At 39.5% G+C, this 15055-nt stretch overlaps 1 protein-coding gene across 1 annotated transcript; it reads left to right on the top strand.

The window, feature by feature from the left end:
• The first annotated feature begins 3139 nt into the window (after window positions 1-3139).
• Window positions 3140-9783, top strand: LOC143845654 (hydroxyproline O-galactosyltransferase GALT6-like). The gene is made up of 7 exons (XM_077354046.1): window positions 3140-4282; window positions 5134-5366; window positions 5454-5744; window positions 5835-5963; window positions 6063-6236; window positions 9040-9147; window positions 9240-9783. Exons 1-7 carry the CDS (start codon window positions 3442-3444, stop codon window positions 9444-9446), a joined length of 1983 nt encoding a protein of 660 aa, XP_077210161.1. The 5' UTR covers window positions 3140-3441; the 3' UTR covers window positions 9447-9783.
• Window positions 9784-15055: the final 5272 nt, after the last annotated feature.

The raw sequence follows: 15055 nt of genomic DNA, 5'->3' as shown, positions 1-15055 counted from the left end.
TTTTCAAAAAGTACTGTACGGACCAGGACGATCCAAACCGTCCATGTGATGGGCCACAACCGTAAACAGTTTGTGTTGTGAACCGGAAGTCATTTCCATAGGATGATCCTAGCCCTCCAACCTATAGAGGTTCCCAATACGTAGTAAATGCGATTCTTGATCTTGTGGGCCATGTCTGATCAAAGGAAGCTTGACATCCATGATGTAGAATGAAGTCCACAAGATTAAAGGTCTTGGATGAAACATAGACTAAAATCTCGATAATTCAACCCTATATCGGATAAAATCTTTGTACTGCATTTTAACCTCGTGATCCATTCTTCATATCTTTGTCGGGCCCACATACATGTGAACGTGATCATCCGTGTCATCAGAGTGCATTCATAATAACACCAAAAATGTAAAAGTGAAGAAATAATTAACGGACTTTGGTAACGTGGATCCAATGGAGTTTGACCTTGCGGCTTTGTGTTTTTCAAGCCCCTTACATATAAAAGACTGTGTACAGATGATCTTATATGTCCAAATAGACTCTAAATCTTGCAACAAGGTGTCTCCTTTAGGAATAGAGGAGCCAAGTTGCCCCGACCTAAGAGTGCAACTCGGGTCGGGTCGGGTTGAGCTTCTGCTTAAAAATGAATTGGATTTAACCAAAATCTGACACAGTTTAATGGCAAAAGCTCAAACCGAATTCCTAAACTCCGATTGTTGGATTGGGTGTCTAGTAGATTAGTTAGATTGGGCCATTTGAGTTTAGCATCTGATGATGTCAAAATTCGTACATGGGCATCAAGCGAGCGTTGTTGACGAGCCTGGCTTTTTGGGTAGGTAGAGCTCAGATCTGTGTTGTCCTGCACCCAAAGAGAACAACATTAGAAGGGCCCCCGGAGTGTAGATTCTGAGGCACCCTCTGAATCGCTTTAAGGAGTCTGCTAGAGATCTTTTGTGTGAAACTTAAATATGTGGTCTGGATACCGGGCTTCAGAGCTTCTTTCCATTGTATGCTTAGTTAATTCTTGAATATCCTGCTTCCTTGACTTACTTAAAAGCAAGAAGGGTTGATGCCTCTTGGAGAATGCAGAGAGGTTCAAGCTTCCATTCTTCATCCTTAGGATGGTGAAGCTGAGCTTGGAGCTTCCATGAGGTCTTTCGGAGATAGAAGAGCTTCGTGATGGTCGACCTTGAGAGGTCCGATCCGAGCTTCGTCCTTCGAAGATTTTAAGCTCAGAGTTTACATGGAGGTCTTCCGGAGATAGGAGAAGCTCTATGAAGCCTAACCTTGAGAGGTCAAATTCCAGCTTCGTCCTTTGAAGATTTTAAGCTTGGAGCTTTCGTCTTCCGTGGAGGGTGAAGCCTAAATGCTGACCCCACATATCAAACATCTGCCTAACTAAGGGGTGCAACTTAGGTTAATATTTTGGAATTCAGGTCGAGCTTCTACCATAAAATGGTATCGGGTTGAGGTTGATTCCAATACAGCTTTTAGCAAATACTCAACCCCTGACCAACCCAAATTGCACACCATGCCTAGTCATTTTGAGAACCATTCTTCCCTGCGACAATCTCTATTCGGTCTGTTCTGGTGTGCTATAGTTGGCCGGTCTAGATAAATTTGAAATTGTTCAAGTGAACGATGGTATCGAGACATTATTGGGAATGATATATTCACCCCCTTTTTACTTGGGACAGCCCCTCTAGAGTAAAAGACCACTCGTAAATACCCTTAGAGGGGCTGTTGCAAGTAAAGAAATGGGGCGAATACAACTGTTCATCTTTGTGTTGATCCGTGCATGCATTGTCATTTAAAAGTATTTATGGTGGGACCAACAATTTTGTCTCAAATTTATTGAAGAACCCAAACATAGCAAAAAAAATATCATTTTCATTACCAAACGATGACGTGGCATTCAGCGGATCATGAATATCGCGACACCCACAGTAACAGCTGACTCAGCATTCTACTTCCAACGGTCTATACCCAAAGATTTCTAAAAGTAAACTCCAAGGACTGCTACCCCCAGTCGCCAGCAAAACTACTTCTCTCTCACACAGCATACTGTTGTACCTGTGAGTCTGTCTTAACTTTTGATTCAAAAGGGCTTCCTTTCTTTTACGACTCTATTGGGAAAGCTAAAGAGATCTATAGGGCATCAACGGATAGGATTTAGATCTAGGTATCTATGTCCAAGTCATGATCCACTCAGGTCCTAACCTTATATTTGAATCCAAGTCCCTTCAGTTTGGACCATCTATCAAGATTCAACAACCAGACAATAATTATATAAAAACTATGCAATTTATTTTACTACCCAGTGGCATTGAGCAAATAGTTACACTAGGAATGCTAGACTCACCGGAGCCCTTGCGAAAAAAAGAAAAAAGAAAAAAGGGGGCAGATGGCTCCTTCATCGGTCAGATTCCATTTAAGATGGCACATAAAATTAAGATCATAACTGTCTTTAATGGAATTTGACCATTGGGGAGCCCTTTGCCCCTTTTTTTTGAAAGGGCTCCTCTGATTATAGCACACCCCAATTACATATTTGTTATAATCGGATCGAATGTTGAGGATTCATGGGACCATTGACACCCCTATAGTCAGTTTGGTTGCACATAGCTAATCGCAGAAGGGTGGTGAATTAAAGCTTAGTCAACAGGGAGGAGGCATGCCATGCATTCTCCCTATACAGTAGTGGTATGCAGTGTTTGGTCGTCAATCAAAGTAGTTTCCTAGTATGGAGTGTCATTACTAGAATAAATGGACAGCAGGGGTGAGAGAGAAAAAGCAAAACTCACAGGATTAGGTGATTTTTTACTTAGTAATTTGCTAGTATACCATGTAGGCGAAGAAGGAGAAAACATGACACCTCCTAAACAGGTCAAAACAACCGGTAAACATGGGATATTTTCTTGGAACCATCCTTGCTAACACAGTTTTCTGGTGGGGCAGGCCTCAATCACCTTTTAGAGAGAGTGGGAGTAGCAATCCACTCAAACATTTTGATAAATTATATTTAAGGAAAAAATTGTAATTATAAAACTAAAGAAAGTAAGAAAATAATTAATTAATAGAAATAGAATTAAATAATATTAATAGTAAAAAAGGTATAAAAAACAATAAAAATCCCCACTGGCATTACCTCCTTTCCAGTTATCTTTCCCTGAAAAGAATTAATCACATGGATGATGGACTCCGTCTGTCCAAATTCCACTCGCTTTCACTCTCAATTACGAAACAGAAAGGAAAGATCGCCTTCTCAACCTTTTTTACTTCGAAATTTCCTCAAAGATTAAACCTCAAATCGTCTCCCTTTTCTTCTTTATTTTACTCTTTCTTCCTTCCCATTAATGTCCGTCTAGGGTTAGGTTTTCCGCAAAGATTAGACCTGTAGCAAGCTGCTTGTTAGGGTTAGGGTTAGGGTTAGGGTTAGGGTTTTGAAGATGAAGAAGGGGAAGCTGGATATTGTTCTATCTCTGAGCAGGCATAGATCTTTCCAGTTTCTAATGGCCGTGGGTTTTCTGTATCTGATTCTTATGAGCTTAGAAATCCCTTTTGTTTTTCGCAACGGGGACACAATCGATTCTTCGGAAAATTCAATTGGATTCGTTAGTGATTCCTTGAGGAATCCTTTTCGTCTCGAGAGCGAAGAGGATCGGCAAAAAATCGAAGCCCCAATTCGGCCATCTAGGGTTTCATTAGAGCCTTCTTCTCAGCATAAAACAATGAGAGATTACTCCATAGTTTCGGGTTTAATTTTCATGCCGAGGGGTAGGGATTTTCGGGGATTTTCGGGGTTACGAAAATCGGCAAGAGAAGCATGGGAATTAGGGCAGAAAGTGTGGAAAAAGTTGGAGTTAGGGTTTGAATTGGAAACTGATAAGAAGGCTGAGAATCGTTCTGAGTCTTGCCCTGATTCAATCTCTCTATCTGGGGCGAAATTTCGAGAGGGTGGAAGGATCATGGTGCTTCCTTGTGGGCTGACTTTAGGATCTAATATTGCGCTTGTTGGAAAGCCTTACGCGGCTCATGCTGAGGATAACCCTAAGATTACTTCTGTGAAAGAAGGATCAGGGACGGTTATGGTTTCACAGTTTATGATGGAATTACAAGGGTTGAAGACAGTTGATGGAGAGGACCCGCCGAGGATTTTGCATTTCAACCCTAGGTTGAAGGGCGATTGGAGTGGGAAGCCTGTTATTGAGCAGAATACTTGTTATAGGATGCAGTGGGGCTCGGCACAACGGTGCGAGGGGTGGAAATCCAAGGCTGATGAAGAAGCAGGTATATGAATTTCTTTGTTTCTCAAGGTTGTCTTTATTAGTTTGATTTGGGTGGGTGGTTTAGTGTTGTTCGAGGTTTGTATTTGTTTTAGTGTAACTTCTGAAATCTGCATCTAGACTACAAATGCTTGGAATTTGTAATGTTTTCAAGACAATTCAAGTTGTTTTCACACTTTGGTTTTGTTGTTAATTGAGGTTTTTGAGAACCTGATTCTCTAACTCGGCAAGAATTTTCCGTTACACTAAAAATGTTGGAAATTATTTGAGTGAGTGGTTTAGTCTTGCTCCGGGTTTGTATTTGTTTTAGTGTAACTACTGAAATCTGCATCTAGACTGCAAATATTTGGAAATTTGTAATGTTTTCAAGGCAATTCAAGTTGTTTCCACATGTTGGTTTTGTTGTTTATTGCGGTTTTTGAAAACCTGATTCTCTAACACGGTGAAAAATTATCATTACACTAAAAATGTTGGAAAATGTAATTGTTTACAGTGCAAGTCTACTCTGTTTGGGCCCACTGATTGTGTGAGTTGTGTGAATAACCGAATACCTAACAAATATGTTTTTCCTTAGGTTTTATAACCTCTGATAGGAACCAGAAGTTATTGAGGGTTTTGGAAATAGCAAACCTCCAAACCCATGTGGAGGAGTTTAAGTTTAGCATGATTTTGTTTTTAACTTTGCCCCCTTTATCTTCTCAAAGTAAGCAGCGAGTCAACACTGATCAAATGGAGACCTTATGCTAGGGTGAAATGGTTTTTTTAATGGCAACTTTTATTAAACAAGGGATATGTGGAATGGTACTTTGATGCATGCATTACCCTTTCAAGTAATTCTCAGGACTGTATGTGCAGTTGATGAACTTGTAAAGTGTGAAAAGTGGATCCGTGATGATGACAATCACTCAGAGGAATCAAAGAAAACATGGTGGCTTAACAGGCTAATTGGTCGAACGAAGAAGGTCTCTATTGACTGGCCTTACCCCTTTGTAGAGGATAAGTTGTTTGTCCTTACCATTAGTGCTGGGTTGGAAGGTTATCATATCAATGTCGATGGGAGACATGTCACCTCTTTCCCTTACCGCACCGTGAGTACCAACATAAAACCTTTGATTTGGTAATATTGGCTTGATACAAGTTTGAATTATTTCTCATATCTTCCATAATGTTTGCAGGGATTTGTGCTAGAGGATGCAACTGGCCTGTCATTGAATGGAGACATTGATGTCCAATCCATATTTGCTGCTTCCTTACCTACTTCACATCCAAGTTTTGCACCACAAAGGTATCTCGATATGTCAAGCAAATGGCAGGCCCCACCTCTTCCCGATGGCCCCGTGGAGCTCTTCATTGGCATCCTTTCTGCAGGCAACCATTTTGCTGAGCGCATGGCCGTGAGGAAGTCTTGGATGCAGTCTAGACTAATCAGATCTTCAAGTGTGGTGGCTCGTTTTTTTGTCGCACTGGTAAGGGATGCTGTCATCCATTTGTACTTCTGAACTTGTTCGATCTCCAATTTAGAAAGACTAATTTTTTTTTGTCATTGTTGTCTAAAGCATGGAAGAAAGGAAGTGAATGTTGAGCTGAAAAAGGAAGCAGAGTTCTTTGGTGACATTGTTATAGTGCCTTTCATGGATAGCTATGATCTTGTGGTTCTTAAGACTGTTGCTATCTGTGAGTATGGGGTGAGTGAAAATACTCTATTTGAAAATCTGATGTGCATTTGCTTCAACAATGTAGTTTTAAGAATTATTAGGATGTTATATGTTTGTTCATTTGCACAGGTTCGCACGGTATCTGCAAAGTATATTATGAAGGGTGATGATGACACCTTTGTCAGGGTGGATTCAGTGATCGACGAAGCCAAGAAAGTCCCTAGCGGTAAAAGCCTATATGTGGGAAACATGAACTACTACCACAAGCCCTTGCGTTATGGTAAATGGGCTGTGACATATGAGGTATGTGATTACATTTAGGCGTTTTACCCCTTAAAATTAAATTTCTGTTTATCGTAATTGTTTTATCTAGTATGTTTCTATATTTGGATATCATATATTGTTAGTAATACATGCAATACACATTTTTTTTCAAACTATGTACATATCATACATATATGTATCTGATATGGGGTCTTGCACTTCTTGTTTGCTACTCCTTTCAATATTCACCCTGTTTGCCATGGAAAAGAGTTTTTCATTTTCAATGCACAAATCAGATTCTTCTAGTTCAAGGTTTTTCTACGATGATACATGAGTTTTAGAGGGAGAGAAGAAAATAAAAGAACCAAGAAAGCTCTAAAAGCGTAAAATTTCAAAAGAAAAAAAAAGCTCTAAAACCCTAAACTAAAACCTGCCTACTATGGCAAAAATACCCTCACTTGTAGCTTCCATTGAAACCTCGAAGAGCATTGTGAACCAATAGTATCGTGGGAGTGGACTGGACCATCCTTTATTCTAATACAAATGGAAAAGATACTTATTATATCCCTATGACTCAAATACTTATAGATGACTCATTTAGAACCTAAAATAAAAACTCACTTTTGTACTAAGAATGGGCCCTAACTGCATCAAAATGTGTCTTATGAACAACAGCTTCCCCCTCCCTTTGGCTCATGCCCCTGGTCTAACTCTGGGTCACGAACCATTCCCATCTTGGCTCTTCTTGCTTAGATTTTAACAATATTTGGATTATTCATCCTTTGCACATGCTGATCCACTTCATTTGCAATCCCAACTAGAGGTTGTACGACGTCAATCACACCTTCTTGAAAAGAACTTGCGCTTGAGTTATTGCCTTCATGCTCCCCATAGTAAGGAGAAAGATGCTTGATGTTGAAGGTGTCACGAATATGGAAATCCGTTGGAAGCGTTGTCATTAATTTTCTTCAAAACTTCGCAAGGACTAATCTTCCTAGGCTTGAATTTATGATACTCACTAGTCACTACTAGGATGCCTTCTTTCAAAAGATACAGCCTTACTTCGTCATCAACTTCAAAAGTAAGCTCTTGACGATGAAGACTATTTTTTATGTACTTTGCATAGCTAGCTTCAACTTTAGCTCTCACTTATTCATGAATAGCCTTCAAATCTTCTGTCTACTCATTTTCAAACTCATGCCCAGAAATCACACTATACTATACTATACGCTTTTCTTTCTTAAAATTCTAATCACCTTTGGAAGGCATCAAGGCAAACTTCTCAACCTTCATGTAAAAATTGTATGCATTCTTTCTACTATCATGTATAGCTCCCTATCAAACTGCCAAGGTATCTCAAGCAAAATGTAACATGCATCCATAGGTACTATATCACACCACACACACACACATACTTATCAAATAATATATATGTAAAGCAGAATCCTGGACGATGTGGCTGTGCCACGTGGCACCCCTTCTATCCCCTGTTTTCCCTTCAATAGCTTTGAAGAGCCGTCAAAAATCTCTCCACGCATCCCCCACTACTTCATCTGCGAAAATCTGATCCATCAAAATTCTCTCCACGTATCTCCCCCTGCTTTATCTGAGAAAATCTCTGTTATAAAGATATGTCCCCCTGCTTTATCTGCAAAAATCTCTCCGCCTATAATAAGTTTGGTTCTTATTTATCAGCCCATGCAACGAGGGTCTGCAACTAGTTTCCTATGAAAAATGAAACCAAATACCGTTGAGAGACTTACCTCGTTAGAGTTATTAAACCACGCTAACTTGTATGGTTGGGGGGGGGGGGGTGCTTCCATCTTCAAGTTGAGGTTATTCACCGCTTATTAAGAAATTTTTTTCTCGCAAGGGCCGTAAGTGTCTTCATAAAGAATATTACCATCTACTTCCGGAACACCTCCATTGTCTTAATCAAATTCTTCCTCATAACCTTATTCTCCTATGTCTTCTCCCATTTCTTCTCATACTAGTTGTTGTCGAACTCGAAGACATTCCGATGAAATGTGTGCCATCTTTCCACACCGAAAACACTTTACATTTGTTTTTATTATGGTCTGTTTTGAACGGAGTTGCTTGTTGAGCTTGGAAGCATTAATGTAAGGTTTAAAGGACTGGAAATTTCCTTGATTTGGAACTTTTTGATACACATTTGATGCCAGATATAATGCTGGTCCATGCCTTTGAAACAGTCCCAAACATGTGGATGTGCAAAGCATCATAGATGGATGGTTACAACACCTCAAATACCTTGCAATTAGCCGCTCGTGGATGTCACCCAACCTATTTCTATCAAGTAAATTGTAGAACTTCGTGTATCGAGCAACCATCTTCGTACCTTGACTACAATTTATGGAGTCCTCCGTATAATGTTTGTCCATAATTGAAAGATAGGAATTCCTCTCTTATCAATCTTTTTTTGGTAGGTAAGCTGGGATTGAACCTCCCACCTCTTGGTTGAGGAGCAAGGCCTCTAACCAATTCAGCCAGAGGGTCAACCCCCTCTCTCATCAATCTTTTCAACTCATCCCAAGTAGTAATTGCCAGTTGGAGCAATTGAGCTTTTACTTTTCATCGATTATCACCACGCCGCCCAAGCCTCAAAGCAACCAACAACCTTTTTATGCATTGGAACTTGGAACCGTTTTCTACATTAGAATTTTCTTGTTATCAGAACATCCCCGCACAATCGAATCCGAAATTGAAAATGTCCAAGAGAAACACCAATCAAACATATCATGACATTGCACAGGTTACGTCATATCAATGGACATGTTAACTAATCGTAGGTACCTATCATTTTTCTTTTGTTGTATTTCAGGAATGGCCGGAAGAAGATTACCCACCTTATGCAAATGGTCCAGGCTACATTGTATCATCAGACATTGCCCACTTTATAGTATCGGAGTTTGAGAAACACATGTTACGGGTATGACACATTAACTTATAATGATCTTGCTTTGAAACTCTTTCTAACCCGATGAAAATAGTTGCCAGTGCTGACAATTGATCAAAATGCAGCTGTTCAAGATGGAAGATGTGAGCATGGGCATGTGGGTGGAGCAGTTTAACAGCTCAAAACCTGTCGAGTATCGCCATAACTTGAAGTTTTGTCAATTCGGTTGCATTGATGATTACTTCACGGCGCATTACCAGTCTCCTAGACAGATGCTCTGCATGTGGGAGAAGTTGCAGATGGGAAAGCCTCAATGTTGCAACATGAGATGATGTATTGTTGTAAGACATGATGTGAATTTTTGCAGTTGTAGCAACAGTGTAAATTTATAAGAACCCGCTCCAATTCTTTCATTATTTATTCTCTTCCTTTTTTCACTTTTTCTTGTGGAGAATAGGGGAGGAGGAGGATGGCTGTTCACTGACTTTTAGTGTAACCGCTCATGGTCCTATAATGTATTACTTTAGAACTAGAGAGGCAATGAATGAAATATCATTTGCTTGAAAAATCAGTTGTATTACTCCCTTGTACAGGGGGCTAATGTTGTAATGAGGTGGAGATGCATTACCATGTGTTAAAACCTTCGCAAATACCGGTCCCTTATTTTGATATTGGCACCCCTCTTTATTTTGAAATGATGCAGTCCAAATTAGCAAAGGTGTTTATGAGAATTAATTTTCTGTGATATGAGATGTTTGATAGGGCCCACTGATGTTAACATGATCTGCACCGTTGATTCTGACAGGTCTTGATTAGGAAAGTAGATAGTTTAAAGAAACAGAAAGCAACGGCCCAGATTTAATGGGCAAAAAGTCTTTCATTTCGAAGGGGAGTCCAGCGTACAAACTGTCCAGATTATGTTCATTTACAGGAGATGCTAAGGGAAGTGGGGTGTTAGAAAGCATATTTTTTTTCTGTGGGTGATATGCCTCCCTCATTGTGCTGGTTTGTGAAGCATATATGATAAATTCCCATTCCCATAAGAAACCTATTATTATTAAAATTTGCACTAAAAAATAAATCATTGAGCATCTGTCCTCTCTTAAGTTGTTATAATGCCTCCCATTAATGCGCTTAAGCGGGATCCAGCGGGACCCAAACATTTAAACTAATGGGAGGCGTTATAACAACTTAAGCGCACCAAAAAAAATGGTGAGCTTGAACGCACCAACAGTTTTCACTTTTATATTTTAATATTATTTATATTCTATACAACAAGGTTAACAAAGACAATGAAATAAAGAAATGATATATAAATATTTTAATAACCATGCTCTCCAAATCAAATCTCAAATTCTTCCTTGTGATCACCATAGCCATTAGCCAACGAATGTAGATGCCTCATATTACTAAGTCAAGCTTGCCGTGAAGATGTGTTAGAATATGACCATAACATAAACACCCAGAGACTTTCATTTCAGAATAATTAGAAGGGTCAAAGAAAGTGGCCATGAGTTGCTTTAAAGAGTTATTTGACTCTTGACTTCTCATTTACTCTGTTAAGGTGTATTTTTGGGCAGGCAGAAATGGGTAGACTTTGAAACTGTATTTGAGACTTGAGAGAGACTTGGTCTGGCCATGTTTGACGGGACTTGAAACCCATTTTCATGACTTAATGTTGAAAAGCTTGAATTGTTATTACTGTGGACTTGAGGTTGAGAAGCTTGAATTGCTGTTACTGTAGACTTGAAGTTGAAAAGCTTGGATTGTTATAACTGTAGACTTGAAGGTGTATAATTGATGTTGAAAAGCTTGAATGGTTGGAACCTTTTTTTTTTGTGATGTTTCCGAGGGATTTCTTAAGCTCAGTTGGGTGTGCAATGCATTTCTCCAGTGCAATTTGATAGTATATTGTAGCCTAAAAAGCATTTGGATAGCACTTTTTACACAAATTTAACCCCAAATGTAATGTGAAACAAACTTGGCTATGCAACGTTGAGCAGGAGGTTCCTGCACAACGCATTAAAATACACTAAAAGCAGGGGGTGTGGCAATATCAATTCCATGGTCTGATTTTTTCACACCCCATGTTTGATATTTCCACACCCCCTTGTTTCCTCTCTATTTTAGGGCGCTGTGCAGCCAAATTTTGTTCAATGTAAAAAGCCCTGCACTTTTGGTTGGATCTGAACCTTCCATTTAGGCCATGTTTGGCAACCATGAATTTTTTTTCACAATAAATTAGTTTCCCGAGTGGTGAGAGAGGGATAGGGAGGGTAGGAGAAGGATAAACTCGAGAGCGCATGAATGAGTAGATGGTGAGAAGTGGCTAAAAAATTAGGTAAAACTCAATCATATTTTGGAGTTTTTTGTTTCCTTGTTTTTATGGATTTTATAACCTCTCCTCATTCAGTCCCTCTCCTCTCTATCCCTCTCCACCCTCCCTCACCATTGAGTAAACCAATATTCCAGGAAAAACAAATCATGGTAAACAAACATACCCTTAATATATTCTCAACCCTGCATCTCTGTAAGTCCAAGAATCACATCAACCAAACAGTGATGGCATTCCATTATACTTATTTCCTCTTCATTTTGCCCATTCTTAAAGGCTAGTATGGTTCCTGAAAAGCTATCAACAGCTAATTAAAATGTGTTGAATAAAATGAGGAGTTGGTGTACATTGTAAATGGGTTCTCAACAGTTTTAGAGGAGTTTGTTCTGCCATATATGAGCTTGAAATCCCTACTGCCATTGATGATGAAACCAAAGATCTCTACACACTTGTGTAGAGAAGTAAACTGCTCACTTAGAACATCCAAACATACTGATTCAATGTTTTTTTTTTTTTTGTGTAAATATAGAACCCACCTCAGAAGTTCCAATCCTAATAAATGAATGTCCGTCAGTCCCCACGTGCACATATATGCATAGTGCCATGCAATATAACCAGAAGAAGACATACATGTGTACATATATGCATAGTTATGTACAACGTAACAAAGAAGGGAAACTGGGTAATTGGAACTGAAACTAAACCACCCCAAAGTAAACCAACCCAAGTGGGGATGATAACGAGACTTGGTTGGAAGGACTGCTCTGAAATGAAGAGACCAAATCAGGGGAGAAAGGATGGGAACCCCTCTAGTAATTGAACAGATGATGACAATGCCTTGAAACAATTAACAACACTGAAGGGGTAAAGGTACGGAGAACTTAATAAATCACGTTGAACAGAGATATCTATGATCATTAAATAAAAAACCAATAAACAATGCATGCAGGTGAAGAATATTGATAAAACTACAGAAAAAGGGAGAAGACAATGAGATAATTCAAGGAAACTCGGCTTCCAATGTGCTAGCTGCACTAAATGTGATTATTGGTTACTGAATAGCCATGCGACAACTACATCATATAGAAATTGGGAAAACATTGGTTTTTTCCTCTTCAAATTTTCTAATGAAGAGGACTGCTCCACTGCTCTTGAAGGCAACATGACTACTTATGAGGGAAGAGCTCTAATCTTACAGAAATGGACACCAGACTGTGCCTTAGAAAGACTCAAGCTTACTACGATTTCTATCTGGGTGAGATTCCAGGGTTCCACTTAAAATTCTGGACGGGAAAAGGGCTAAGCAAAATTGCCAATGTCATTGGAAATCCGTTGTATATGGATACCCCCACCACTGAAGGTACAAGATTGAACTATGCGAGGGTCTGCATTGAGGTAAGTGCAGAAAGAGATCTTCCAAATGAGGTCTATATTGAAACTCCATCTGGATCAGTCATTCAGAAGGTCGAGTACTATTGGAAACCTTCTTGTTGTAAACAATGCAAGGATTTCTGTCATACCTCCGATTGTTGTCCCCTTATTGCAAGAAACCAAATTGCAGTGAGAACTCAGAAAAAAGAGTGGAAACCAAAAAGGCAAGAAGCAAAACTAGATCAGGAGGAAAAAGAAGCAGAAATCGAGTGTTCTCCCAAAGATTTGGGTCAAACTGAAGCAATGCAAGAAAGGAATCCAAAGAAGCCCACCAACCCCAAAGCTCAGAGACATGCAATGATAACCTTGGCAAACACATTTAGTGTACTAGATAGCTCCGAGACAGAAGATGATGATATAGAAGAGGCCGAGGAACCTCAATCTCAAGGAATGGCTTGTGGAAAGGAAAAGAAAACTCACCAACCCCACAAAAAAGATGTGTGGCAGGAGGTGAGTAGAAAGAATGACCAGAATGTACGGAAGGGCCAGAGAGCTAGGAAGTTGAGTCATAGGGCTTGTGTTTATTTCTTTTGGTGCGTATCATTATTCATGTGATAGGGTTTGTGTTTGAATGCTGATTCACATTCTAATAAATTGGTAGGGGTCCCCGCCAAACCCCAGCTTACCTATCAAAAAAAAAAATTCAGGGAAAACAAAATAGAAAACAGAAATCAGTAAAATAAGAAAAAGAAATTAAGGAAACCTAATATAATATGGAAATTATATAAATAAGGAAAGCAATTGTAATAAAATACAAATGTTTCAAAACGTGGATGCAGATCAAAACTCAAACCGACTAAATCCTAGTTGACTGCGCATGACACGGTTAAGTACTCAGTTGATGCAGCTGAGTTTAAAATTTAGTCAAAGGAGTTTTGATTGACTTTTTAGGACAAAAAGCGGGCTCATACAAGAATGTGGCTAAGGTAAAAGGGAGTCAACTCAATGGAGTCCACGGTGACGCGGGTGTTATGGTAGTGGCCAAGTTGGCCTTGTTGCAACTTATGGGGAGAATAGCGTTGCAAACATTGCTCTGCTTGGATGCCACAGGCAAGGCATTCTAAGGTAATTTCCAAGAAAAAAAATCACTTTTCTTCATGTTTATGGTGCTTGGGTGCCATTATAAGCATCTAAATCCCTAAAAACTACCAGACAAGAAACATGTGTAATAATTGCTTGTCTAGTGACATTCCATCGCCTATCTTTCCATATGAAATAGCCCAAAAAAGAAGAAATTTCATTAGTTATCCTCCCCCTCTCTCTCTATCTGTGTGTTAAGTTTGCATTCAGATAGGGACTTAACTTGGACTTGGCTCTACCAAGGTTTTAAAATCCTACCCGTCATTGGACTTCACTTGCCCAAAGAATGCTTAAGCATCCAAACAGAGCCAAAGCAGAATGGTGAGTGAGGGTGCAACGGAACTGATAATGAAGACGGAATTAAGGGCCTTCAGTAAAAACTGGTAGTCTAGATCAGTGGAACTGTCTAATGACAGAGATGTCCCCATAGTGGTTATTATGTAGCCCCCTTCATGATCTTCTTCTTCTTCTTCTTCTCAAAAACAATCTTCTTCTCCTTCTTAGAAAAAAAATTTTAAAATTTTAAAATAAAATAAAAGAAAAATAATTGATGCGGTTAAAATATTTATTTTTAACACAAAAAAAAAATTAGTTGACACGGTTAAAATTGAGAGTCAAAGAAGTTATGATTGACTTTGTAGGACAAAACAAAGACTCTGACAAAGAACACGAACAAGGTAAAAGGGAGTCAACTTGACGGAGTCCATGATGACATGGGGGAGTTTTGAAAGTATGAAATTAAGAAGATTCTTCACGGCCACCCCACCCGAGATGTGACACCATTGACACCGCATCCGTCTCCACCGTCGATCGGCTCTCTCCGCTCGCAGACGGACGGTCAGAAAACACACTCAGCTGATCAGCCTTCTCCTCTACTTCGATTTTCATCTCCGCGATGGACGGTCCCATCTCTTCCACGTGGACTTTATCATTGATCCTCTCCGCGATGATGACTTTCGATGGATCGACGGCCTGAAAACTGGGTTGGGATTTTCGACGGTAGAAGATGAAGAAGAGGGTAATGAGGATGAGAAGGATGATGGCAACGAGGAGGAAGATGGTAATCAGGATCCATAATAGTGGGAGGCCGAAGAT

Source organism: Tasmannia lanceolata, unplaced genomic scaffold, assembly GCF_043159265.1.
Source record: "Tasmannia lanceolata isolate RefF3 unplaced genomic scaffold, GAP_Taslan_0.1 ptg000015l, whole genome shotgun sequence".
Taxonomy (NCBI): Eukaryota; Viridiplantae; Streptophyta; class Magnoliopsida; order Canellales; family Winteraceae; genus Tasmannia; species Tasmannia lanceolata.
Note: the sequence above shows the minus strand (reverse complement) of the source record. Positions and strands in the feature narration are given on the sequence as shown.